The sequence below is a fragment of the Notamacropus eugenii genome, chromosome 2, assembly GCF_028372415.1.
Source record: "Notamacropus eugenii isolate mMacEug1 chromosome 2, mMacEug1.pri_v2, whole genome shotgun sequence".
In the NCBI taxonomy this organism is placed as follows: Eukaryota; Metazoa; Chordata; class Mammalia; order Diprotodontia; family Macropodidae; genus Notamacropus; species Notamacropus eugenii.
In genome coordinates this window covers 421520377-421546743 of record NC_092873.1, presented here as the reverse complement: position 1 = coordinate 421546743, position 26367 = coordinate 421520377, and the positions used below count along the sequence as shown (strand labels likewise).

Genomic DNA, 26367 nt, shown 5'->3' with positions numbered 1-26367 from the left:
GATAACAATTTCATTTATTAAAAGGTCAAAAGTATCAAGGAAGGAAACAATAATTCTGTGCTTGGTTCTAATCAATAAATTGGAACTAGGTGCCAGGATAAAAACATTTAGAATTATAAGAGAAAGGCATTGACACACCTTAATGATTATCTGAGAAAAAGAGGGTGAAACCATGAATGGTCTACATCTTAGGAGAGAGATGGTTTTTAAAAGTTCTTTTAAGTCAGAAGAAGAATCCTCTGACCCAAGAAGTCAGCTGAAGAGGGGTGGTATGGAGCAGGTACCTGATTCATATAGTAAGAGACTGGATTCAAAAATGTCCAAGATCCCTACTCACTCTGAGATTCTATGAGTTGATGAAGATATTTCTAAAGTTTGCAATATATTTTATTTAGTACAGTGACCAAGTCAAGCGACTTAACCTCTAAAATCTTCTGTTTTCTCCTCTGTAAAATGGGAATAATAATACTTATGAGATAAGGTGTTTAAAGCACCTTTGAAACTGTAAAATGTATATAAATCTCAGTTATTATTATTAAAAATCTCTTATGCCCTTCACAGCAATTAGCATATGAATATATGATAGCTGAGTTTTTGTTATTATTCAGCGCACTGTTCAAAGTCATTGCTCTGAATATCAGAGAGTCTTAACGTAGAAAGAAACCTGGAAGATGATTTATCCCAGTGTCCTAATTTTTCAGAAAAAGAAAATAAACTGAGTCAATCAAGCAGTATGATCAAAGTCATCCTAGTACACTGATTTCTTAACTCTCAGCCACGTTCTTCCACTAAATCACGCTGTCTTTTATCACAAGGTTTTTACACACATAGAAGGTAAAGAAGATTGCTCTGACTCTACGTTGACCCCTGAGGATACACTCTGAAATTTGCTTTTTTCCAAATAACTACCATATCAGCTTCTTTTGTTGTCCATTTGCTCTTCCTAATGAAAGTAGAGTGCTGACAAATTTCTGTTTAATTCTGCTCAGTTGGTTACCAGATAATTGAGGATTTACTGTATACTGAAATTAATATTGTATTGTAAATTTTGTAGATTTCTGTATTAGCTCTTAAATATCTGGTTAATTCACTTTTCACTCTCCAGGCAGGGAAACAGTAAACAAAGAGGCCTTGAGTATTTCAATTGCCCAAGTTGTGTTTTAATACCTAGGCACAGCGAATAACTTAAATACAGGTTTTCCAATGATCTCTGTGAATGCCCTTGTTTGGGGATTTCAAGTCAGACGGTTAACAATAGTTGAATATAGTTTATTTTCTTGTGGTATAATATTTAGAGCATTCAAGAGCATGTTAAGTAAAATGAATGCATACACAGTGTCTACATAAATGTAAATTTATTCATAATCAAGAGCAGAATATTTTCTATGGCATTTATCAAAGCAAATATCCTTATATAGGTATTGCTATAAAATGAAGAGCGTGTTTAAAACAAATAGGGACAATCTCATATTTATATTCAGTTATTTTCAGATGTGCTATTAAACTTAAAAAGTACTATCTTTCGTATTAAAAAAAAAAACAAAAGGAAACACTACCCTGAAATTTCACAAAGATATCAAGGTCTTTTAAAGGACCTTCTTAAAAACCTGCTATTTTGCATTTTTTAAAAATTGTGTGTGTGTGTGTGTGTGTGTTTTAAAGTACTAAACATTTATTAGTTGCTGTGGTTTTCTGAAGGCAGTGACCGTTCTATTGAGATAGAAATGTAATGGGAGCTGTATAAATAAATATAAAAATAATAAATGATATATAATAATTAATCTATAAAAATAATCTAAAATATTTGGCGCTCATTTCAACCTTCATTTAAAAAAATAAGATCTAAATTTTCATACTGTGAATTGTTTTTCAAATGAATACAGGCTCCACAGGGAAATGACCTTATTAATCCGGGCATTTTGGAAAATACTGCCTACAATTATGTCATTCTACAAATAAGAAGAGTGAAATAATTCCTGATAATCCCAAATTAGATTTGGAAAAACCTACTCATTCAGATTGTTATTTTGCCATTTGGCATAACAGGAAATGAATGTATAAAAGGTGAAATGGACCAACAGCCTTCATATTTAGGGTAGAAAGTGATTTTAAAATGTGAACGTAATACTATTGCTGCCTTTTATTTTAGAATGAAAGAAGAAAAGGGAAAATCAGGAAAACTTACAGCCAACTTTATCAGATATCTGGTACCAGGGAAGAGGTGTTCTATGGTGTGGTCCTGGAAAAGTTCTGTACTGTTATAGATGACATTCCAAACTGTAATATTTTGTTTATGATCTGCCACATACAATATATAACGCTCCAGAATTCCATTTAATTTCTCTGGCTGTTTCCACCTGGAAAAAGAGAAATGCAGCATTACTGTCACTAATCATTAACTTTATCAATGAAATGGGAAGCATTCTTGTTATTTATGTGTTGTGGTTTTAGGGTGTTATTTGTTTCAGACTGTGTTTCCCTAGCTCATGGAGGCTGGAAACACTTCAGCATCTCACAGGCTGATCAGCACAGAAACTTAGAGCTGCTCCACTTCAGATATGTGCTGGATTGCCTCTCCTTATATTGCCTTGTGGTCCCCTACACCCAAGTTCTCACCATAATGGTGATGGAACTGGATTGGCTTTAGTCCCTACAACATGGCAGAGCTTCTAAGTCCAAGTGATCCACCAGCCAACCCATTAGTAGGCACTATAGGCATGTACCGTCATGCCTGGCAAAATGAGAAGATTTTAAAGAGCACAGGAGAATATGTGTATATATCAAGTGATTCAAAACAATTGAAAAACCAGAAGCACTTAATCAGCATTTTTTATTGAACCCCTACTATGTTGATGCCTGGAAAACTGTCCCTTCTTCACTAGGACTACTGACCTCCCTGGTTCCCTTTAATTCTCAACTACAATACCACAGGATTGCACACAGGACTTCTACAGGAAGTCTTCCCCATCTCTCTGAATTCTAGTGCCTTCCCTTTAGTAATTATTCCCTCTTTATCCTGTATGTAGCTTGCTTTGTACACATCTGTCTCTCCCATTAGACTATTATAACTTTGAGGGCAAAGACTATCATATATAATAATATAATATATAATGATAACAATGTGTGTGTATATGTGTGTGTATTCAAAGTGGTTTTGGGGATCAGAGGAAAGGAAAAATCAATGTGGTCTAGAATAGTCAGGGAAGGCTAGGAAGGAGTGGAACTTTAGACAGAAATTGAAGATTGGGTAGGATTTGAATAGGCAGATGGAAAAGGAATAAATCATTCTAGGTGACGATAACAGCAAAAATAAAGGTAGGGATGCATATGACGGTTGGGATAATGAGAAAACTGGCCTTAGAGAGAATGTATGTTGAAGAAAAGTGGGAATGATGAGGAATAAAATTTGATTAGAGGAGGTAGGTCTGGATTATGTTATGTAAGGCCCTGAAAGTCAGGCAGATGAGTTTAAATGGATTATAGTGGGAAAAAAGAAACCAATGGAAGTACTCACAATGTTGTTAACATTGTGTTATATGTAAAAGAAGGATTTATGACAACTTGTTGATGCTGCTGAGATGATTCCTGACTGAGGTACAGGCTAGACTGAAAGATATGTGAGATCCCTGCAATTTCTGAGATTCTATGAACAGGTATGAGGACCAACCCATACCTGTGATTTCATTGGTATAGAGACACCCCAGATGAAATAACTTGCTTTTCTAGTGCAAATCAGCACCTCATCTCTAACTTTAGAGTATTGCGTATGCCAGCAAGAAGTTAAAGATTTTGCAATTCCATGGAAATCTTTGATTTTTATTTTTAGGCATAATGGAAAGATAAGATAATGCTTCCTGTTTTTATTACATTAATTGTGCTACAAACATTCAAAACACTGAAAAAAATGCAACAAAGACCAGAAAGGGAAACAACTCACAAAACCTGCAAGTTTTTCTTTTATTGAAGTTTGCACAGAGGCTGTGCACATATGTAGTTTAGCCTGATTGCATAAAGACAAAAATGGAAATTAAGTTGGCAAGTGATAATCAAAGGTTCACAGAACCACTAAACTAATCACTTCTATGCATTTAATCACAATAAATTTAATTTTATGTCACAAACCCTTTCCCTGATTGAACTCACTAGGATTCTTGCATAAACTGGTATGTGTCGATTGTCAAGAAACAGAACATTTCTACTTACTGTACATAGATAGTTCTAGAATCCAACACGGTCAAGATGGGGGCATCAATGTTATCTGGTGGCAGCTGTGCTGTAAACAAGGTGACCTGGGAACTGTTTGTACAGCCAACAAGCGTGCATGCAGTGAGCAGAAACTGATGTGGCATAAACACTGCTAAATCTAGGGGAAAAAAATGAAACCAGAATTTATTGAACACAGTAGTTTTTATTTAGGCTTCCCAGCTTGTAGAAATGTAACTTCTGAATACTTGGTACATGTAGAGTGAATTTCAAATAATAATCAAATACAGAGGCTGGTTTTTCTTGAGTACCTTATAGCTGCTCTATGGATAGTTAAATCAGACAAACTATTGGTTTGACTGCCTTATCTTACAAATTTGATTGGTTTTTTGATGGGCATGACTATTATTCTAAATAGTTAAATCAATCTTGTGTTCATCAAAGTTATGAGGCAAAAATCTTCTCTCCTCCCCCCAAAAAACACTGATGAAGAAGTTGGGAATGGGGTGGAAAAATAGTTTGTGGGGCTGGGATAAGAGTGACAGCTTGGAGGTGGGGAGGAGAAGGGACTTGCGTTCAAATCCTGCTTTCAACATTTGTAAATTCTGATCACAGAAAAATCAGTTAACTGTGCTCAACCTGCTTCATGCACAAAAGGTGCTGATGTTACCCACCTACTGGGTTGTTATGGAATTCAGAGAAGCGAACATGTTCATAATTCTTTGTAAATCACAAAATTCTATGTAAATCTCCCCTATAATATAGTTAGAATAGAGAAAAAGGATCTTTAGTATTTTTAAAGCCTGTATCATGCTCAAAGAGTTGTAAGTTCAATAGTGCCATGTGAGTGCCAGCAGCTAGGTAGAATAATGCATAGAATTCCAGACATCAAGAAAATCCAGATTCAGATTCTGTCTCAGATACTTCCTAGTTGAGAAATTCTGGACAAGTCACTAAACCTCTTCTAGTTTCCTTTTCTATGAAAATAGGAACGATAATAGCACTAATTCACAGGGTTGTTGTGAGGACCAAATGAGGTTACATATGTAGCATCCTTTACAAACCTTAACCTGCTATTAGATGTTCTATTTCCTTTGGCTTTGGCTTGTTCCCCTGATGAGGGTTTTTTGTTGTTTAGTTTTTTCAATACTGTCAGATCCTTCATGACTTCTTTATTTTGGGGGGGGGGGGTTGGGGGAGGGAGGTTATTGGCAAAGATACTGGAGTGCTTTGCTGTTTCCTCCTCGAGCTCATTTTATAGATGAGGAGACAGGGACAAACAGAGTGACTTGTCCAGGGTCATACAACTAGTAAATGAATGAGGCCAAATTTGAGCTCAGGTCTTTCTGTGTCCAGGTGCAGCACTGTATCCTCTGTACCATCTCAGGGTTAAGACAACTTAATTTGTCTTTGCTAGAATTCCTAGGTTTAGAATATACGAATTTATTGTTTGGGGTCAGCCTAAGCTAGAGGTGCACAGTAACAAGGAAGATGCTCTATTATATACCATTTCTTCCTTTTTTTAAATGTCTATAAAAAAAGAGAAACATTATATACATGATCCAAATACATCTGTGAGATCATGTGATTGGGGTGGGGAAAAGCAGACTCTACTCTGCTGAGGTCATATTATAAAGGCTCAGTGAAATAGCTGTTGCAAGGTGGAAAATACTGGGTTTCCACTATTCCAGTAAACAGAGACTCAAAAGTCATTCCTGATCACACGACTGGCAAATCCACACCATTGAACTACACTCGGGCAGGGAGAGAGAAAGCAGCGTGACAGACTGATCACCCTCTGAGAAACAGAGAACTGTGTTTTGTGGGATTTCCCAGAGCTTAGTCTTTTTTTGGTAAATGCCAATCTGATAGCACTTTAAAGTGTGCAAAGCATCTACATATATAGCTTCATTTCAACCTCACAAATCTGTGAAGTAACTGCTATTATTATCCCCATTTTTGTGATGAGGAAACTTGAGCCTAAGCATCCCAATGATTTACCCAGGGTCAAAAAATTAGTAAAGACCTGAGGCAAGATTCCAACATAGTTCTTTCTGACTCCAAGCCCACCATGCCATCGAGCTCCTACATATTAGTGGATAATTAAACTCTACCTACTGAAAGTAAGTGGCCGAAAAGTTGAAATGCTACAGATCGAGAGAGAGAGAGAGATGATAGATAGATGGAAATAACTATATATAATATAATATATTAATATTAATTATATTAATAGTATATTATTGTTCAGTCATTTTCAGTCATATCTGATTCTGTGCTCATTTGGGGTTTTCTTGACAAAGATACTGGAGTAGTCTGCCAGTTTCTTCTCCAGTTCATTTTATAGATAACACTGATAAGTAAAATCTAGAACATATTTATATATTTTATTATTATTATATTATATATTGTTCTATATAACTATATGTGTGTATAAAGTAACTAGTGGACCACTTTCAGTAGGTAAAATTTAATTATCCACATATATGTGTATAATTCATCACATAGCTATATATTATACAGTATATTAACTATAAAGGCTATATATAATGCAATTGGATATATAATGACATATTATTAATATATTACACGGTATGTTTGATACATAATATAATATATTGTTGATATACTATATTATGTGCATATTACATAATTGATTATATTCATATAATATTAAATATAATTAACAAGATTATAAAATATACCATAGTTCCAAAACAATTTTATATAATATACTAATATAATAGCAGTGTAATATACATAATTATATATTATACATATTATATAATATATTATATAGTATATTATGAATATATCATATATTCCTATAAAATAGAGTTTATTATTCATATACTATGTTACATATAGTTATCGATTACATATGCATGATATAGGATATATTTGATTAATATAATGTATTCATACAGATATATATATGTATGATACAGGATGTATTTTATTAATATACTATAATATACATAGTTATATATAACTATAGTTACCTATATTTTTATATCTCTATATCTGTTATAACCATGAAGGAATAAAATGACTTGGATACAGCTCATCTTAATATAAGCTGAAGACAACAATGGTAGTACAAGGTTTTCAAAAAGAAAAAAAAAAGATGAATTTGATAGAAGAGGCATAATGGTAAAACATGTGGAAGAAGAAAAGTGTGCCTCTCTGTCTCTCCCTTTGTCTTTGTCTCTTATCACCTCCCCCACCCCGCTACCCCCAACCCCCACTCCCTGACTCTTCCACTCCAACCTGATCCAGGGTAACATGAAAAGCCAATTATGATTATCCAAGAAGTTTAAGGTGGGAGACTGGCTTAGAGTGAATGTCAATGGTAACTGTTTCTCTTTGAAATAGACACACTGAGGGTCTTGCCTTCCCACTTTGATTTTTTTCTTTTTCTTTTCTTTTTTCTAAATAAAGGAGGCATCCCTTGACTACTTCTTAAAGAGGCCTATTCACTGAATGGGCATTACCTCACTCTAAGTGAATACCTGAAAAGACCTTAGCCTAAAAGGGCCAGGGTCTCCCATTGCATCCCAGGCCATCTCCAGTCATCCTGATGAATACCTGGCCACTGGATCCAGATGGCTCTAGAGGAGAAAGGCTGGTGACTTTGCGCAGCCCTCCCTCACGCACAACACAGTCAAGTGCAAATCATGTCATCATTTCAATGATGTCATGGTCCACTTAGAAAAGGAAGGACAAACACAACAATGGGAGACTAACCTTAGAGGCAGATTCTTTGACAAGCTAGAAAGGACTTCCCTTACTCAAGAATTACCCATAAAAGGATTAGGAGAGAAACTTAATCTGTGATTTTCTATCTCTCAGATAAATAAACTCCCCTTCTCTATTTTAGTATCTTGGAGAACTGTAAATATTAAAAGCCAGTCTCATAGCCAAGCTTTGAGGTATTATGCCTAGAGAAGACTATTTAATACTATGAAATCTGAATGTCTCCTGAAACCCTGTTATTTGACTTAATGCTTTTTAACTATCAGTTAAATTGCCTAAACAAAAAGAAACTGTTCTGATTACACTCAATAACTAGAAATGTTTATCAATGTAAATTCCTCAGAACAGAAAATAGTGTTTGTACCTACCAGGCAGCTAGGCAGTGAAATGGATAGAGTGCTGGACTTGGAGTCAGGATATCCTGTGTTCTAATCCTATTCTAGATTGTTATGGGTTGTATGACCCTGAATAAGTCATTCACCATAAGCCTTAGTTGCCTCATCTATAAAATGTGGATAGTAACGGCACCTAGTTTTCTCTGAACAGCTCAGGGCCCTGGGCAATTCTTAGATGATAAATTAGTCAAAATTGCATAGTGAAGAATGGGGGTTAGGGAGAGATGAAGGAGTAAAACTGAGGGGAATGGAAAAGGGAGAGGAAGAAGGAGCAAATAGAAGAAAGGAAAGAAGGCAAATGAGAGGGTGAAGGAGGGAGAAGAAAAAATAATCTTGACTATTAAGCTGCTCTGCTATAGGATTTAATTCTAGATAAATATTCCTCAAGAAATTTAAATCTCATCCTTAAGTAAATTGTGTAACAAAGTCGTATCTCGCATTTCTTGCCCATGCAACAAAGTTCGCCACAAGCAATTTCTAAAGGCAAAATAAGTTTCCAAATTTTCTTCATGCTGAATTAAGCTTTGTTTAAAATTTTAGGTCAATAATTATATATTTTTATGTTCAAGTATCTTATTAAAGGCATTTAATTTAAGCTGAGAAAAATAGCACCACAGACATAAGTATCATTTATACTTCAGTGCTAACACATATTTTTATGTCCCAGAATATTTCTGAAATAATGTATCCACAATTTAAGTACAAATATGCTTAAATCCCATTAACCTTGAACCATTATAATTTCACATATAAAAAGATTAATGGAATGCAACCTAATTCAGGCAAATAGATTTCACGTTATACTGATAACAAAGATAAAATAAGAAAAGAATGCTTTGATTTTCATGTAAAATAAAATTAATTGGTTAAATATATGTCACCAGGAACAGAAAAATAACAAAAAAAATATTTTTACAATAAATGCAAGTATTATGAAACTAAAGGGAGTTATCACAGAAAAGAATCTTGGTGCATTTTAAGAAACCCCACAAATGTAACTGTTCTTTCCAGTACGCACAGATAAAGGAGGATACTTTCAAGCAAAGTGGAAAAAGGAAATATTGCAAGGGCACTCCAAAATCCAATAGGAAGCAGTGTGGTATAACCAGAAACTGCTGGGAATTGACAGCAACAGATGTACCATGTGGGCATGAAGCAGGCAGAACAATGTTGTCTGCATTGCAAAGACATGCAAAGAAGAGAGAGTTCTTCATATTCTTATCACATAGCACATACGGTGTCCTCTTTAAACATTTGTGGGTTTTTTTTTTGTTTTTAATCCTAAATCACAGATAATTCAACAAACATAAACCAAAACAACTTAGAATATCACATTAAGGTTTTTATTTTAAGCCTAGAAATAAGAACCAATAGTAGGTACAAAGTTTGTTCAACAAAACTTTTGTTTGTTTGTTTTACTTATGAGTCATTGTACGTTATCCCTGAAGACTGATTCTAAATGTGTTTTCACCAGAAAATGAAATGTCACTTGGGCCTTTGAGTAACAAGACATTGAAATAGGAAAACAGAGCACAGACTATGAGGTGGGAGGATGCTAAGAATGTAGAATTGAACATAGGTGAGTAGACTGAGAAGTCAGTTGTGAAAGACGAAAAGGTGATGAGTGAAGAAAGTAAGTGAATTCAGAGGAAAAAAGAACAAGATTTAGCAGGTTTCTAGTGGAGAGGACAAGCTGCAGTGGGTGTGAATAAAAAGAAATAGAAACAATAATGGGAGAGATGAAAAAATCCAATTGATAAGAGAACATACTAAAGGAGAGGGAGGGGAAAGGATGATAAAAGAGAACACGAGAAATTTACTGAAAACTGTAACCTTAAACAAAATCACCAACTTAAACTTAAAAGCAAAGGGAGATACAAGGAAACTTGTGTACTCTTGACTTACTATACGTAAGTTGATAATATTTCTATATGAATGTGATTACACCTTTCAAGGGCAATGTAAGGTTTCTAACAAGTGTAGGTACGTACATGAATCTGAGTGGTGTGAACGGCAGAGGAGGGTGGGGAGAGAAGGTATCCTGAAAACATCAGGCCATCGTTTGTCAGAGACCCCTAGCCCCGACATTTTGTTTTCCATTTGCTTGATTGCATTATTTGCATAAGATCAAACACAGGGAGTGGTGGGCATGAAAAACAGATTGCTCCAAGATTCATCAGAAATGGATCTACAAGCACTATCTAGAGATGAGTTAGTTACAAGGAAAAGCATCCCAGTGCATGGAAACCTCACCGATTACTGTCACACAAACTATAATTTACAATACCATTCATGAATTATATGCAATTTTACGATTGATTTCATGCTGTTGTTGGGAGAATTCCATTGATCTCAATTTACAAAATGAACCAATAAGCAGGAGATGATTTTCTTTTTACACTTGGTGTAAACTAAACAATTTTTATCATCTATCATCTTATTTAATCCCACCATTAGAAAATTAAAAAGCTGTTCTTGCCTCTTAGATAATTTAATGTATCATAACACCTCTTATTATTTATTATGTGACAGATTTTTCCCCCTAAATTCATCTGATATCCTGACATGCACAAATGTAAAAACCACTTTGGGCCAGCCCAGGTGGTTCCTGCATCTCTTTCTGTCATCTGGTATTCCAAGTTTAGAACCATTGCTAAGGTTCTGCCTCAGTAACAACCTATATTAGGTATCAGACCTACGGGGGTGGTGTACTCCACAGATGCCCAAAGAGCAATGAGGTATGCCAGAGTTAGCATGGGGTACAAGGCTGCCTCATTCTTTGCCATTGAGCAGTCCTTGCTTCAAGTTGCTGGCTCAGCTTTTCTACTCCAGGAAAATCAGAGTCCTGACCATCATGTTAATGAAAAAGAAAGCTTCATCCATTCTGAATTTCATTACTTTTTTTTACTCCTCCTTGATACCTTACCTTGTAACCTGCTCCTCTTCCTGCCTTGTGAGAATTAACCACTACCAAAATCTCATCCCAAATCTTCAGTCAACTTGCTGCCAGACGTAGGTCTGGGGCAGTGAGCCCTGATACTGTCTTGGTGTTTGTTAAAAACTGCTTTACTAAACCCACAAAAATATCTCATTTTTCTTTCTTACAGTCAGTAATCCTTTGTTCCCCCTCTTTAGCAATCCATGTCTTTGCCTTCTTCAAAACTTCATTCAGTAACATACATCAATGAAACATTCAACGTGATCCATACTATTATATTATACTGAATAACCTTAGCACAAAGGACATATAGTGTACACTCCATTAATTTGCACTTTTTACACTTTCTTTCTAAGTCTTCCCATATCATTAATTTTCCCCACATTAGACTATAGTGTTCTCAAGATCAGGGAGAAGATGCACTTGTTGCTCACCTAGTATAGCACCTCATATAGCACTGTGGACACAACAGTCAGACACTTGGTGTTTTTGATGGAAAGGAAGGAAAAAGGAAAATGGGGGGAAGGAAGGGGAAGGAGAAGAAGAAAAGGGGGGGAAGGAAGGGGAAGGGGAAGGGGAAGGAAGGCAAAAAGAGAAAGGGAAAGGGGAACGGAAGGGAAAAATGAAGGGAAAGGAAGGGAAGGGAAGGGAAGGAGGGGGAAATCTTTACAAAATACAAGGTGTGCACTTTTTTATTTTTTGTGGGTTCTTTTTACAAAGGATTGTTTAGAATTTCAACTTTATATAGAGAAGAAGCATTTGTATATAGGAATACGGTGCATTATTTTATTTAAAGAAACAATGACAGACCCTTTAACTTTGAAGCAAAAAAAAAACATTAGTATTGGAAATTTTGAGAAAACAAATATTAAGTAGTTCATCTACTGTTTTTATATGATTACAAAATATCCCCCTTTCTCTCCTCCTTTTGGTGATTTAATTATACAAGAGACAGGAACAAGGCCAAGAAGTATAAGGGATGGAGAGAGGGAGAGATCCTAGGACATTCCACAGGCAAGGGGCTAAGAGAAGGGTATATGAGAGACAGAGCCTAGTTGAGACAGACTAAGGATAACTTAGACATGAAGGAAACAGGAAGGAAGATGCCACTGCAGTAGGTTGTGATAATGAGGGATAAGGCTCCTTCATTTTTCCCTTTACTCTTACGCAGGATAGACAGAACAAAAGGCTCTGATGCAAAGGCTCCTTGGGCTGACATCATTCTCAGACGACTGTCCTCCAGTCTGGTTTCCTGATCATTTCTAATAACCTATTTGTAATAAATTACAGTCTACTGAGCTGAGGATTGTTTTTCTTGGCGAGGTTCACAAATATAAGCCAGAAGCTGTACTTTTTTGCTTCTTTGTCTGCTTGCCTCTGGGCAAGAAGAGTCCTATAAATAGGGAGGAGGGAGCTGGCTGTCAATTTTCACACATGCTTTTAAAGAGATAGGTATACTCTGGGCAAAACCTTTCTTGTCTTTGGATTTGTTCCACACACTAAGCAAAGAGGAGAGTTGAAATTTTCTACTTAATTCAGTTTCATAAATATTCCATTCTTATCTTTCCCCTGAAAATGTCCCATTTTAAATTATATAAATACATGTCATTTAACAACATAGGTAAAAGTTCTTAACATAAACTACCTACCTACCTGTCTGTCTGTCTGTCTGTCTGTCTGTCTATCTATCTATCTATCTATCTATCTATCTATCTATCTATCTATCTATCTATCCACCTGTCTGTCTATAACTGGATTTCAACATAATTGTATATAATTCTATGTTTTATTTTATGTTTTTGAAAGCATTATTTTAAGGAGGAATCCATTTACCAGAATGCTAAAGAGATCTATGCCAAAAAAAAAAAGGTTAATACTCAAGAAAATAAAGGTAAGGGGGGAGGAGCCAAGATGGTGGAGTAGAAAGATACACATATGCTAGCTCCAAACCGACAGCCCATAAATTACCTGTAAAGAAGAACTCCCAACAAATTCTGGAGCAGCAGAAGCCACAGAAGAATGGAGTGGAGGAGATTTCTGTTCCAGAGAGCCCTGAAAAACTGACCCTAAGGGTCCATCGAGCACCAGACCTGGAGCAGAGCCCAGCCCTGCCTTGGCCACCCAACACCAGGAGGAGCAGACACAAGCAGGCTTCAGGGACAGAATCTCCAGCAGCCACGCAGGTTCCTCCACCCACAGGTGACAAGGGTCAGTGAGAGAGTTTTTTGGGTGGCCGAGAGGGGAGTGGGGTGTCCCTGTGGCTCGGGCCCCCTCGGGAGGCAGCAGCAGAGGCTGCAGCATACAGAGGCTTCCAAAGCAGGCAGGAGCCTGGATCCATTGTTGAAGGTCTCCACATAAACCCCCTGAGGGAACTGAGCCCCATGTGGCAGCCCTGCCCCTACCTGAGCACCTGAACTTAATCTCACACTGAATAGCAGCCCTGCCCCTGCCCAAAGCCCTGAGGCTGGGAAGCAGCATTTGAATCTCAGACCCCAAGAGCTGGCTGGGCAGATCTGGAGGAGAGGTGGGTGTGAAGAGGAAGCTCAGAAGTCAAGTCACTGGCTGGGAAAATGCCCAGAAAAGGGAAAAAAAATAAGACCATAGAAGGTTACTTTCTTGGTGAACAGATATCTCCTCCCTTCCTTTCTGATGAGGAAGAACAATGCTTACCATCAGGGAAAGACATAGAAATCAAGGCTTCTGTATCCCAAACATCCAAAAGAAATATTCCATGGGCTCAGGCCATGGAAGAGCTCAAAAAGGATTTTGAAAATCAAGTTAGAGAGGTGGAGGAAAAACTGGGAAGAGAAATGAGAGAGATGCAAGAAAAGCATGAAAAGTAGGTCAACACCCTATTAAAGGAGACCCAAAAAAATGCTGAAGAAAATAACATCTTGAAAAATAGTCTAACTAAATTGGCAAAAGAGGTCCAAAAAGCCAATGAGGAGAAGAATGCTTTAAAAAGCAGAATTAGCCAAATGGAAAAGGAGGTCCAAAAGCTCACTGAAGAAAATAGTTCTTTCAAAATTAGAATGGAACAGATGGAGGCTAATGACTTTATGAGAAACCAAGAAATCACAAAACAAAACCAAAAGAATGAAAAAATGGAAGATAAGGTGAAATATCTCATTGGAAAAACAACTGACCTGGAAAATAGATCCAGGAGAGACAATTTAAAAATTATGGGACTACCTGAAAGCCAGGATCAAAAAAAGAACCTAGACATCATCTTTCATGAAATTATCAAGGAAAACTGCCCTGAGATTCTAGAACCAGAGGGCAAATAAGTATTCAAAGAATCCACAGATCACTGCCTGAAAGAGATCCAAAAGGAGAAACTCCTAGGAACATTGTGGCCAAATTCCAGAGTTCCCTCGTCAAGGAGAAAATATTGCAAGCAGCTAGAAAGAAACAATTCAAGTATTGTGGGAATACAATCAGGATAACACAAGATCTAGCAGCTTCTACATTAAGGGATCGAAGGGCATGGAATAGGGTATTCCAGAAGTCAAAGGAACTAGGACTAAAACCAAGAATCACTTACCCACCAAAACTGAGTATAATACTTCAGGGGAAAAAATGGTTTTTCAATGAAATAGAGGACTTTCAAGCATTCTTGATGAAAAGACCAGAGCTGAAAAGAAAATTTGACTTTCAAACACAAGAATGAAGAGAAGCATGAAAAGGTGAACAGCAAAGAGAAGTCATAAGGGACTTACTAAAGTTGAACTGTTTACATTCCTACATGGAAAGACAAGATTTGTAACTCTTGAAACTTTTCAGTATCTGGGTAGTGGTTGGGATTACGTGCACACACACACACACACACACACACAGCACAGAGTGAATTGAATAGGATGGGATCATATCTTAAAAAAATGAAATTAAGCAGTGAGAGAGAAATATATTGGGAGGAGAAAGGGAGAAATGGAATGGGGCAAATTATCTCTCATAAAAAAGGCAAGCATAAGACTTTTTAGTAGAGGGAAAAAGAGGGGAGGTGAGAGAAAAACATGAAGTTTACTTTCATCACATTCGACTAAAGGAAGGAATAAAATGCACACTCATTTTGGTATGAAAACTTATCTTACAATACAGGAAAGTGGGGGAGAAGGGGTTAAGCAGGATGGGGGGGGGGATGATGGAAGGGAGGGCAATGGGAGGAGGGAGCAATTTGAAGTCAACACTTGGGGAGGGACAGGATCCAAAGAGAGAATAGAAGCAATGAGGGGCAGGATAGGATGGAGGGAAATATAGTTAGTCTTACAGAACACGACTATTATGGAAGTTATTTGCAAAACTACACAGATATGGCCTATATTGAATTGCTTGCCTTCCAAAAGGAATGGGTGGGGAGGGAGGGATGAAGAGAAGTTGGAACTCAAAGTTTTAGGAACAACTGTTGAGTATTGTTCTTGCATACAACTAGGAAATAAGAAATACAGGCAATGAGGTATAGAAAGTTACCTGACCCTACAGGACAAAAGAGAAGATGGGGTCAAGGGAAGGGAGGGATGATAGAAGAGAGGGAAGATTGGTGATAGGGGCAATTAGAATGCTCAGTGTTCTGGGGTAGGGGGAGGGGACAAACGGGGAGAAAATTTGAAACCCAAAATTTTGTGAAAATGAATGTTAAAAGTTAAATAAATTAATTAATTTTAAAAAATAAAGGTAAAATCTTACACGGTCTTTGTGGTTCTGGATATAAAATATTAACAACTGTACCTATGATTGAACTAGTTTGGGGAACTTCTACCAGAGCAAACAAGCATCTTCTCTGCAATGTATGGTCTTAGAGCATTACCTAGAATACAGAGAAGTTCTATGGCTTACCCAGGCTACAACAGCCACTATGTGTCAGAAGAAGGATATGAGTCCAGGAGTTTCTGGATCACTATCCACTATACCACACTGCTTCTGCTGATTATATATTAAAAAGAAACAAGACATAAACCTAGTACTAAGAAACCCTAAAATAAGAAGATAAAAGTAACTATTGAATGGGCAATCGATAGCTATTAAAAAACCTACTAAACAGATTAAATTTGATGTAAATTGTAGGTAGGTACCACTGAAGACTCATAATGAGAAGAATAATATAATCCAAACACAAACTACAGTCACATCTCAAAATGTATTTCATAATATTAAGTTCAACAAATGTTTATTAAAAGCTAAGTATGTGAAATGAAAACTTGAGTTTGAATGTAGTCTCTGTCACAGATTAGTTGTGTAGTGACTTAAGTTTTCATGCCCCAAGTGAATCCAAGATTATAATTTACAGATAAATTGTCAAGTCACATCAGTGGAGCAAGTTTCTACATGAGAAGTTCCCCATACTGATTAAATCACAGGTCCAGGCCAATATACATATGTGTGTGCAAGCATACTCACAATCATATACATGTACATATATATATATATATATATATATATGATATTGTACTAAGTGACATGCAAAGGTGAAAAAGTAAATAGCCCTCAAGCATTTAATATCTGTCAGAGGCAGGAGGCGATGAGGAATTCATTCAGATAAACTACAAGTAAAAGCATAGGAGAGTTACAGAGATGTTGGACATTCTAGGAGTAAGGGATTATTTGTAGGGCATGATTTTCAGGAAGTATAAAGTTTACAAAGTCAGTGAACAAGGAGATCAAGAAGAAAGGTCTCAAGAACAATCTTATTAGTTTTACAGAGATTTTTTTAATGTAATGATTAAAAGATTTCATTATTAGTTATTTTGAAGATTTTGTGGTTGTATGTGTGGGGGGAGAGGAGTTTGTTTAGTTGGAAATGTTCCTAGAGTAGTGTATGGAAAATTGGTGGCAGAAATAGATGTGTACAAATAATCTCTTTTATATTAATAGCATAGGATTTGCTAGTTCCTGACACCCAGTTAGATGCTTAATAAAGAGCTGTTGATTGGTAAATACACACGAGAAAAAGGTAGAAGGATGTGAGATTTTTAAAAAAGAAGAAAAAATGCTTTTACTGTTTCTTACATGATGATTCTGCATTGTGTATTTCAATAAAAATAACCTTTGTACCATGTATTCTTCTGTATAGGTCTCCTAAAGCCAAATCCTTGATTCTCTCACTTCCATTTCTCATTCAGTTGGTATTGACTCTCCTGTAACAAGTGCTAAAAGATTGTGAATGAAAGGTCTTTGAACAGATTTTATTCTTTGTAGAATGGCAGAAAAAGGTTACTGAAATCATGAGAACTGATGAAAAAGAGAAAGACTGGGCTTCCCTGCTCAGCAACAGGAGCCTTGAACAGATTTAGAGCTTATAATAAATAGCACATTGAGAGGAACTTACTTGACTTGTGGCTCACTCCCTCTACACAGCACAAATGTCATACACAAGATTTAGAATCTCAGTGTAGACAGGGAACTCAAAACCCATTTAGTTCACACCGCACCTGAACAAGATTGTCCCCTAAAATAATTGCAACAAGGAGACATCCAGCCTTTGCTTTAGACCCTGTAGGAAACAGAAGCCTACCATTTACTGAAACAGTCCATTTCACCTTGGGATACCTCTAATTATAAGAAGGTTTTCTTTCTATTAAGTCTAAGTCTGCTTCTAGTCAACATTCATTCATTGTTCCTACTTCTACCTTCAGGGACCAGACAGAACTTGCCTAATAATTAAAGGGAATTCTGGGAAGATGGCAGAATAGATCAGAAATTTCCAAGCTCTCCAGATTTCCTCCACAAAGAAAATTGGCATGAAATAAATGTAAAGTCTAAAAATAAAGGGGCAAAGAAGTTGTCCTCCCATGTTAACTTGAGAGGACCTCAAAAAGGAAAAGACCCTCAATCATTCCTCTCATCCATAAGTGTCCACATATTTTAAACAAAGGCCATCTCCCCTCCAACTCTTTGCATTTGCTAACAAACACAGTCATTTTCTGAAATTGCTCTTTATATGGCATGGTTTTAAGACCTTTCATTATTATAGATACCTTCTACGTTTTCTCCATCTTACCATTGCCTTCCTGTGGTGCCAAGGCTGAGCACAATGTTCTGTATAATAATAAAAACACTTGCTACCAGTGATGTTGTGAGGACAAAATGAGAACATATTGGTAAAGCACTTTGCATACATTAAGGTACTGTATTTTTATTATCATTACCATCATCGCCATCATCATTGTTTATTATTATTATTGCTATTGTTAGATGCAATATGACCAATAAGATTAGAGCAGAGCTATCCTTTCCCTAATCCTCGATGGTATGTCTCTCTTAATGTACCCTAAGATAAATAATATTAGCTTTTTGGGTATCACATCCCACTGTCATTGACATACCGAGTTGACAATTCATTTAAAAAACTAATCATTTTCAGGCCTGTGATTCTTTAATTTCATCTCCATTATACATAAAAATCCAAGTATTGTATTAGATTTTATCTCTAAAATTTTGATTTTATTAATTCAGTCCATTGTTTTAGCTTATTGACGTTTTTCTGTAACCTAACTCTGCCATTCAACGTGTTTGCTGTTCCTACTATCTTAGTTTCATTAGCAATTTTGATAAGCATGCCATCTGTATCTGAAGTCAACTGATAAAAACAAAAGAGAGCATGAAGTCAAGATCTCTGGAACAATGTGCTAGAAAATCTTTTTCCAAGCTGACATCAAAGCAGTCATGTCCCCTTTGGGTGCTGTCGTTCTACTAGTTCTGAATCTACCTAGCTCTGCTATTGTCTAGCCCTCATTTCTTTATACTGTCCGTAAAAATAGTATAAGAGACTTTATCAAACACTTTACCAAAATCTGGAAGCCTATATCTATTGTATTTCCATGATGTACTAGTTTTCTCAAAATAGCATTATCTGTTTTTTTGGAAAAGTAGTTCAGTATAGTTGAAAGAGCATAATGCATTCAGAATCATAAGATTAGGATTCAAATCACAGATCTTCCATTTACTACCTCTGGCTCCTTAGTCAATTAATTCACTCAATCTCTCTAGGAATCCATATTCTCTAAAGATGAGCATATGGGACCAGAAAGAGCATATCATATCCTTTCCAGGTATGGTTTTATATTAAGAAGCATGCTGAGTTTTTTTGTGATCATTGCTTCCTTTTCTAAATGTTCAGTAGCCTTTCCTTTATTAACATTTCCTAGGAATCAAAGTCAAACTCATTAACCTATAATTTTTTGACTCCACTCTATAAAAAAAGTCTAGTCATTTGTCCATCTCCAGACCCATATGTGATACTCTCTGATTTTCCACAATTATTCAAAGATCTCTGACAATGGCTCAGCAATTATCAGTCAGTCACTCTGTCATCTAGCTAGTTAGATCAAATCAATTAACCTGAGTTTCAATTTTGTGATCTATTAACTAGGATAGATACACACTCATATGTACATGTGTACAGACACATAGTGTCTCCAAATTACTTAATGCAGTTTTAAGTTGTTAAAGCTTAAAACTGCATGAAGCCTTTTGGAACATGCTATATAATACATATTCCTCACCACCAATCCCAGATTAATGAACTCCAGTTGTTCCTTTTTACCTCCAGGATCAAATATGATGTTTCTGATTGTCATTTAAAGATATTCAAAACTTGGCCCATTTCTGCCATTCCATTTTTCTTGCAGTATAGCTCCTTCCATGTAGTTTACAATTCAGCTACACTGGCCTACTTTCAGTTCTTCAAATACTATTCTACATCTCTCATCAGTATACCTCTTCCTTTGTCATGGCTTGCACCCGTATCTAGATGCTCTACCCTCTCAATGTACTTCTTATTTTTCCTAGCTTCCTTCAAGACTTGAGTCAAATCTTACCTTTTGAAATAAAATATTTAAACAACCCTATCTTAGAAAAATAAATGAAACAAGTCATAAATGTGCTCCCCCCCAAAAAAAAACTAGAGGTTTAGATGGATTTGCAAGTAAATTCTATGAAACATTTATAGAACAATTAATTCCAATGTTATATAAATTGTTTGAAAAAAATATAAAGATGAAGTCCTACCAAATAACTCATATGATACAAATATGATTTTGATATGAAAGCTGGAGAGAGCAAAACAGGGAAAGAAAATAAAATATCAGTTTTTCTAATGAATATTAATACAAAACTTTTCAATAAAGTACTTGAAAGGAGATTGTAACAATATATCACAAAGATCATCTACTACAATCAGGCTAGATTTATAATGAGAACATAGGGGTGGTTTAATATTAAGAAAATTATAAACATAGTTGACCAAACAAATAAGAAAAATAAGAAAAATTATGACTATGTCAATAGATGCAAAAAAAACTTTTGGCAAAATATAACATTCATTCTTTTTTAAAAGAAAACACCAGAAGGCACAGGAATAAATGAAGGTTTTTTTTCTTCAAATGGTAAGTAATTCTATCAAAACCCAAGAGCAAGCATTTTCTGTAATGGGGATAAACTAGAAACCTTTGAAATAAGATCAGGTGTGAAGTAAGGATATCCATCACTATTATTATTCAATATTGTACTAGAAATGGAATAAGCATAGTCAATGGGGGGCGGGGAGGAGAACTATCACTTTTTGTAGATAAGATATTCCTAGAGAGTCAACTAAAAAACTAGTTGAAACAATTATCAGCTTCAGCAAAACTGCAGGACGTAAAATAAACCCACACAAATCATCACTATTTCTATATAGAGTATTACCAACAAAACGCAGCAGGAAGATGAAGAAAGAGAAGTTCCATTTAAAATAACTGCACATAGTATAAAATACTTAGAGTCTACTTGCAAAGGCATACGTAGGAACCATATGAACATAATTATAAAACACTTCCCACGTATAAAGACTGATCTAAATAACTGAACAAATGTTAATTGTACATTATTAGGCCAAGTCAATAATTTTTTTAAATGACAGTACTATCCAAAGCAACTCATTCAGTTCCATATCAATCAGACTACCAAAGAATCATTTTGTAGAGCTGAGGAAAAAATTCATTTGGAAGAATAAAATATCAAAAATATTAAGGGACTCAATGAAAAAAATGTGAGAACAGGGGGCCTAACAGTACCAAATCTCAAACTATTTTACGAAGCAGTAATCATCAAAATTATTTAGTACTAGATAAGAAATAGGGTGGTTGACTGACAATAGATTAGGTACCCAATATACCAAAGCAAATTATTCTAGTCTTTAATAAACCAAATAATTCTAGCTATTGGAGGAAGAACTCATTGCTTGGCAAAAAAAGCTGGGAAAATTGAAATGTAGTTTGGGAGAAGCTAGGCATAGACCAATATCTTACACTGTATTCAAATAAATGGAACATGGGTACATTGTTTAGACATAAAAGGTAATATCATAAGCAAATAAGGGAAGTAAGGGAGAAATTACTTGGCAGATGTATAGACAGAGGAAGAGTTCATGATGAAAACAAAGATGTAGAGAGGTTCATGTTAAGTAAAATGGTAAGTTTTGATTACATAAATTGAAAAAGATTTTGCACAAACAAAAACAATGCAACCAAAATTAGAAGAAAAGGAGGAAATTAGAGGAAATTATAGTAATTTTCTCTAATAAAAGACACACTTCTCAAATATATAGAAAAAATGGGTCAAATTTATAAAAAAAATTGGTTCCATTCCCCAACTGATAAATGTCTAAAGGATATAAACAGTCTTTAGAGGAAGATATTAAAGCTATCAATAGTCATGTAAAATGAAGGTCTTAATCACTAATAACTAAAGAATGCAAACTAAAACAACTTTGAGGTACCACCTAACAATTTTTGGATTGGCTAAGATGACAGAAAAGGAAACTATCAAATGTGTAAGGTAATATGGGAAAATAAGTATATTGATACATTGTTGGTACCCAACTGTGAAGTTGTAGAGCTGTGAACTAGTCTAACCATTCTGGAGAATAATTTGAAATGATGCCTACAGGGCTATATAGCTGTGCATATCTTTTGATCCAAAAATAACTAGATTCAATTAAGTCTATACAAAAGGAGGTAAAAGAAAAAGGATAAGTACTCATATATGGAAAAATATTTATAACAGCTCTTTTTTGTGGTGGAAAAGATTTGGAAATTGAGGTCATGCCCATCAATTGGGGGACAGTTGAATGAGTCATGGCATATGAATGTGATGAAATGCTATTGTTTTGTAAGAAATGGTGAAGGGTACAGTTTCAGAAAAACCTGGGCAGAGTAACATGAATTGACACAAAATGAAGTGAGCAGAATCAGGAGAATAACCTACACAGTAATAGTACTATTGTAAAGATAATCAACTGCAAAGACTTAAGAGCTCTGATCAACATAACTCCAAAGGATATCTGATATAAACTGCTCTCTACCTCCCAAGAGAGAAATGATGGATTCAGAGTGCAGATTGAAGCATGTTTTTGCTTCATTTAATTTTCTTTTTTTCCCCCAGAACATGGTTAATGTGGAAATATTTTTGCATGATTTCATATGTGTAATGAGTACCATAGTTCTTGCCTTCTTATTGGAGGGAAGGAGGGAAAGAGGAAAAGAATCTAGAATTTTCAATCTTACCTCATTCAAGTCCTTTTAGCTGTTAATGCCTTCTATTTTTGGATTAACTTCATTTTACTCTGTATATAACTTGGGTATAACTAGTTAGTTACACATTGCCACTGCTACTAGAATTTATGTTTTTTTGATGGCAAGGACTGTGTTTATTTTTTTTTTGTATATCTAGCACTTAGCAAAGTTTTCAATATTAGTAAATATTTGATTTCCTCCTCTTGAGTACCCTTCCTGCTTCCTCCACAAACATATCTGAGTCAGTCTCTCTCTCTCTCTCTCTCTCTCTGTATATGTATGTATGTATATGTGTATATATATGTACGTATGTATATGTGTATATATAAATATATATATACATATATATAGTCCAAAATATAAAAAGTGTTCATCCTTTGTTGCCAAAGAAGACCATGTCATCAGAAAAATAATGACATGACTTACACTTGACTTTGTTTTGAGGGAAGAAGGGCCATGCAGATTACCAGCCTCACTTCTCCTCCACAGCCATCTGAATCCAGTGACCAGATATTCATCAGGATGACTGGAGATGACACAGAATAAGGCAATTGGGGTTAGTTGACTTGCCCAAAGTCACATAGCTAGTGAATGTCAAGTGTCTGAGGTGAGATTTGAACTCAGGTCCTCCTGACCCCTGCACTGGTGCTTTATCCACTGCACCTAGCTGCCCCTCTTGTCCAATATACGTACATACATACATACATACATACATACATACATACATACACACACATATATATATTTAGTCCAAGTATGATATATATGTTATGTAGTCCAAGTATGACAATTGGTCTTGATAGTGGGTTTATGATTTTTTTTCAGTTTTTTTCTAGGTTTTTTGGTCTTTTCATTTTCATTTTTAATGCTATTATGTCTTTCCTAAATTGGATCACAAATATTGTCATTTTCATCATATTGGCATGCCCCAACCATGAGTACAAAATTTTTCTCCAATTACTTTTCATTTCTATGGAGTACTTCCTGTTGTACTTATATAGATCTCGTGTGTGTCTTTTTAGGTTAATTTCCAGATATCTCACCCATTTTCTCATTATTTTAAATTGGCTCTCTCTTACTGTCATTTCCTTCCAAATTTTGCTACTGCTATGCTAAAAACACTAGTGGTTTGTAAGGATTTAAATTTTATGTTATTTTTCTGAAGCTAGAAATTGTCTCAATTAGTTTCCTTGATGATTCTTTGAGCTTCTGAAATTAAACTATTAAGATGCTATAAATAGGGATAATGCTATCTTCTCTTTACTGAAGGTTGTAACTTTAATTTCATTTTTTGCATTATAATATATCCAGAACTAATTTCATGTAATATCATGAAAAAGGAAAATAGATATTTCGTCCATTGGGAAAACTTCCAACGTTTTGCCATTATAAATAATAGATCTTAGTTTCATATACGTACTTTTGATTATGCTAAAGAATTATCCTTCCACATTATTTTTCTTTATCTCTTTCTTATGTGACTGAACTAGCTACTAATGATTTTATGGACCATTAAAATAACCTAGCATGTTTTTATCAGTTCTAATCATTTTTTTTATTGTCAAGTGCATTTATTTCTCCTGATTTTCAAGATTTATTCTTTTGTATTTTTCTTACGAGGTTGAATTATGTTAGTGGCTTTAAAGAAAATGCTCAGTAAATTTATCTTTTTCTATTCTGTCAAAACCAGTTTCTGAAATACAAATATTCTCTGAAGACTGTTACAGCTATTATAATTATTACAATCCTCCAAATTTTGGAATATTGTTCAATTTTTATAATTCTCTGTTTCATAATTTTTTCTTCGTTCTATACTTACCTCCTCTTATAATTCAGGATGTCATTACTTTCCCCATTCTACAGGTCTATATTTTTTATTTATACTTTTTTTATTATTTTCATTTTATTTTGTAAATGTTGTTTATTATTTCTGATTTCTAACATTTTTTATATCTCCTTTATATCCTAGGTAAGATACGCAACATGTAAACACTCCTGAAGTAAGAGCCAGATTAAAATATAATTGGGAAATATTTAACAAAACAAATAAACCTAGAATAAAACATTGATAATGTTAATATTTGTTTTTTTCTAAGTTATCACACAGCCAGCAGGGATCCTTCCATAAAGTTCAGTGGCCTTCATTTTGATTTGAGTTTGATAATATGTTTGAAACATAATTTTTGTAAAGTTTTTCTATGTTGTTGAGAAATATGCAAATTCTTTAACATTTCCATTCAGAAATCTTCATAGGTCTTTAAAACTCATTTTCCTAGCTATCTGTTCAACCCCTTCTTTTCCTTCCAGTTTATGTTGTCTTGGCTTCACCTAATTTAGAAATATATTAAATCTGCCTAAGACTTGATACATTAAACTATATTAAATCTGCCTGATTTAATACATTAAAATATATTAAATTTTCCTATTATTTTGTTAACTTTAATTTCCTCTTCAAGTTGCCTTTTTATGCCATGCCATTTGGTGCATTTATATTGAATAATGTTATTTTTTCATAGTCTATGGTGCCTTTCAAAATAATGTGATTACTTTGTCTCACTTGATATAATTGTTTTATTGTTGCTTTATTTAAAATAATTATAGCATTAACAGAATGGGAGATTTTTTTTCAAACTCTAATTTTTACTTTTTACTGTCTGTGTATTTTAGAGTACTTTCTCCTTGACCTGGGAGCTTTAGATTTTGGCTATATTATTCTGGGACATTATCGTTTGGGAATTTTTTTTTCAGGAGGTGACTGGTGGTTTCTTTCAAATTCTACTTGTTTTCTTCTAAGGCATCTTGGAAGTTTAGCTTTATAATTCTTGAAATATGATATCTAGGCTCCTTTTTGATTCATAGATTCAGGTAGACCAATAATTCTTAAATTATGTTTCAATCAATTTTCCAGGTCAGTTGTTTCTCTTATGAGATATTTCACATTTTCTTCTATTTTTTTCAGACTCTTGTTGTTTCTTGATGTCTTATGAAGTCATTAGCTTTCACTTGCCTAATTTTAATTCTTAAGGAGTTATTTTCATCAGTGAGGTTTTGTGTCTCTTTTTCCATTTGGCCAATTCTGGCTTTTAAGGAGTTATTTTCTTCAGGGTCTATAGAGATCACACAACAAAGTTATCATTAAGATTTATTTTGTCTGTGAATTTCCTCCTAAAAAACAAAGTTTCAAATTAGAACATGGAAACATTAGCTTTATTCTCTTGTATTTCAGCATAAGATTTTTAAAAATATTTATAGTAAACATAGACTATAAGAACCCTGAGTATAGGAACTATATTTTACCTAAAATTTTGTTTCTGCATGCCTACAATTGTGCACTAGAAGCACATCATTAGTACAAAATTAATCTCTTATGTAGTGTATAAATTTGAAGAATATTAGAATAAGAAAGAACCTTAAAGATTAGTTTATACCCTTCATTTTACAGATGATTAAACTTAGGTCCAAAAAGAGGAAATTACTTCCTTAAATGATATAGCCAGTTGCTGGCATATCCAAACTACCAACCAAGTCT

At 34.9% G+C, this 26367-nt stretch overlaps 1 protein-coding gene across 1 annotated transcript in view; it reads right to left on the bottom strand.

The window, feature by feature from the left end:
* Positions 1–26367, bottom strand: part of USH2A (usherin) — a 990439-nt gene that overhangs the window by 521274 nt on the left and 442798 nt on the right. Inside the window, exons 32-33 of the mRNA XM_072647832.1 lie at positions 4204–4363; positions 2186–2357 (exon numbers count right to left, since the gene is read on the bottom strand). Of these exons, the coding sequence (XP_072503933.1) occupies positions 2186–2357; positions 4204–4363 (332 nt within the window). The remainder of the gene's footprint in view (positions 1–2185; positions 2358–4203; positions 4364–26367) is intronic.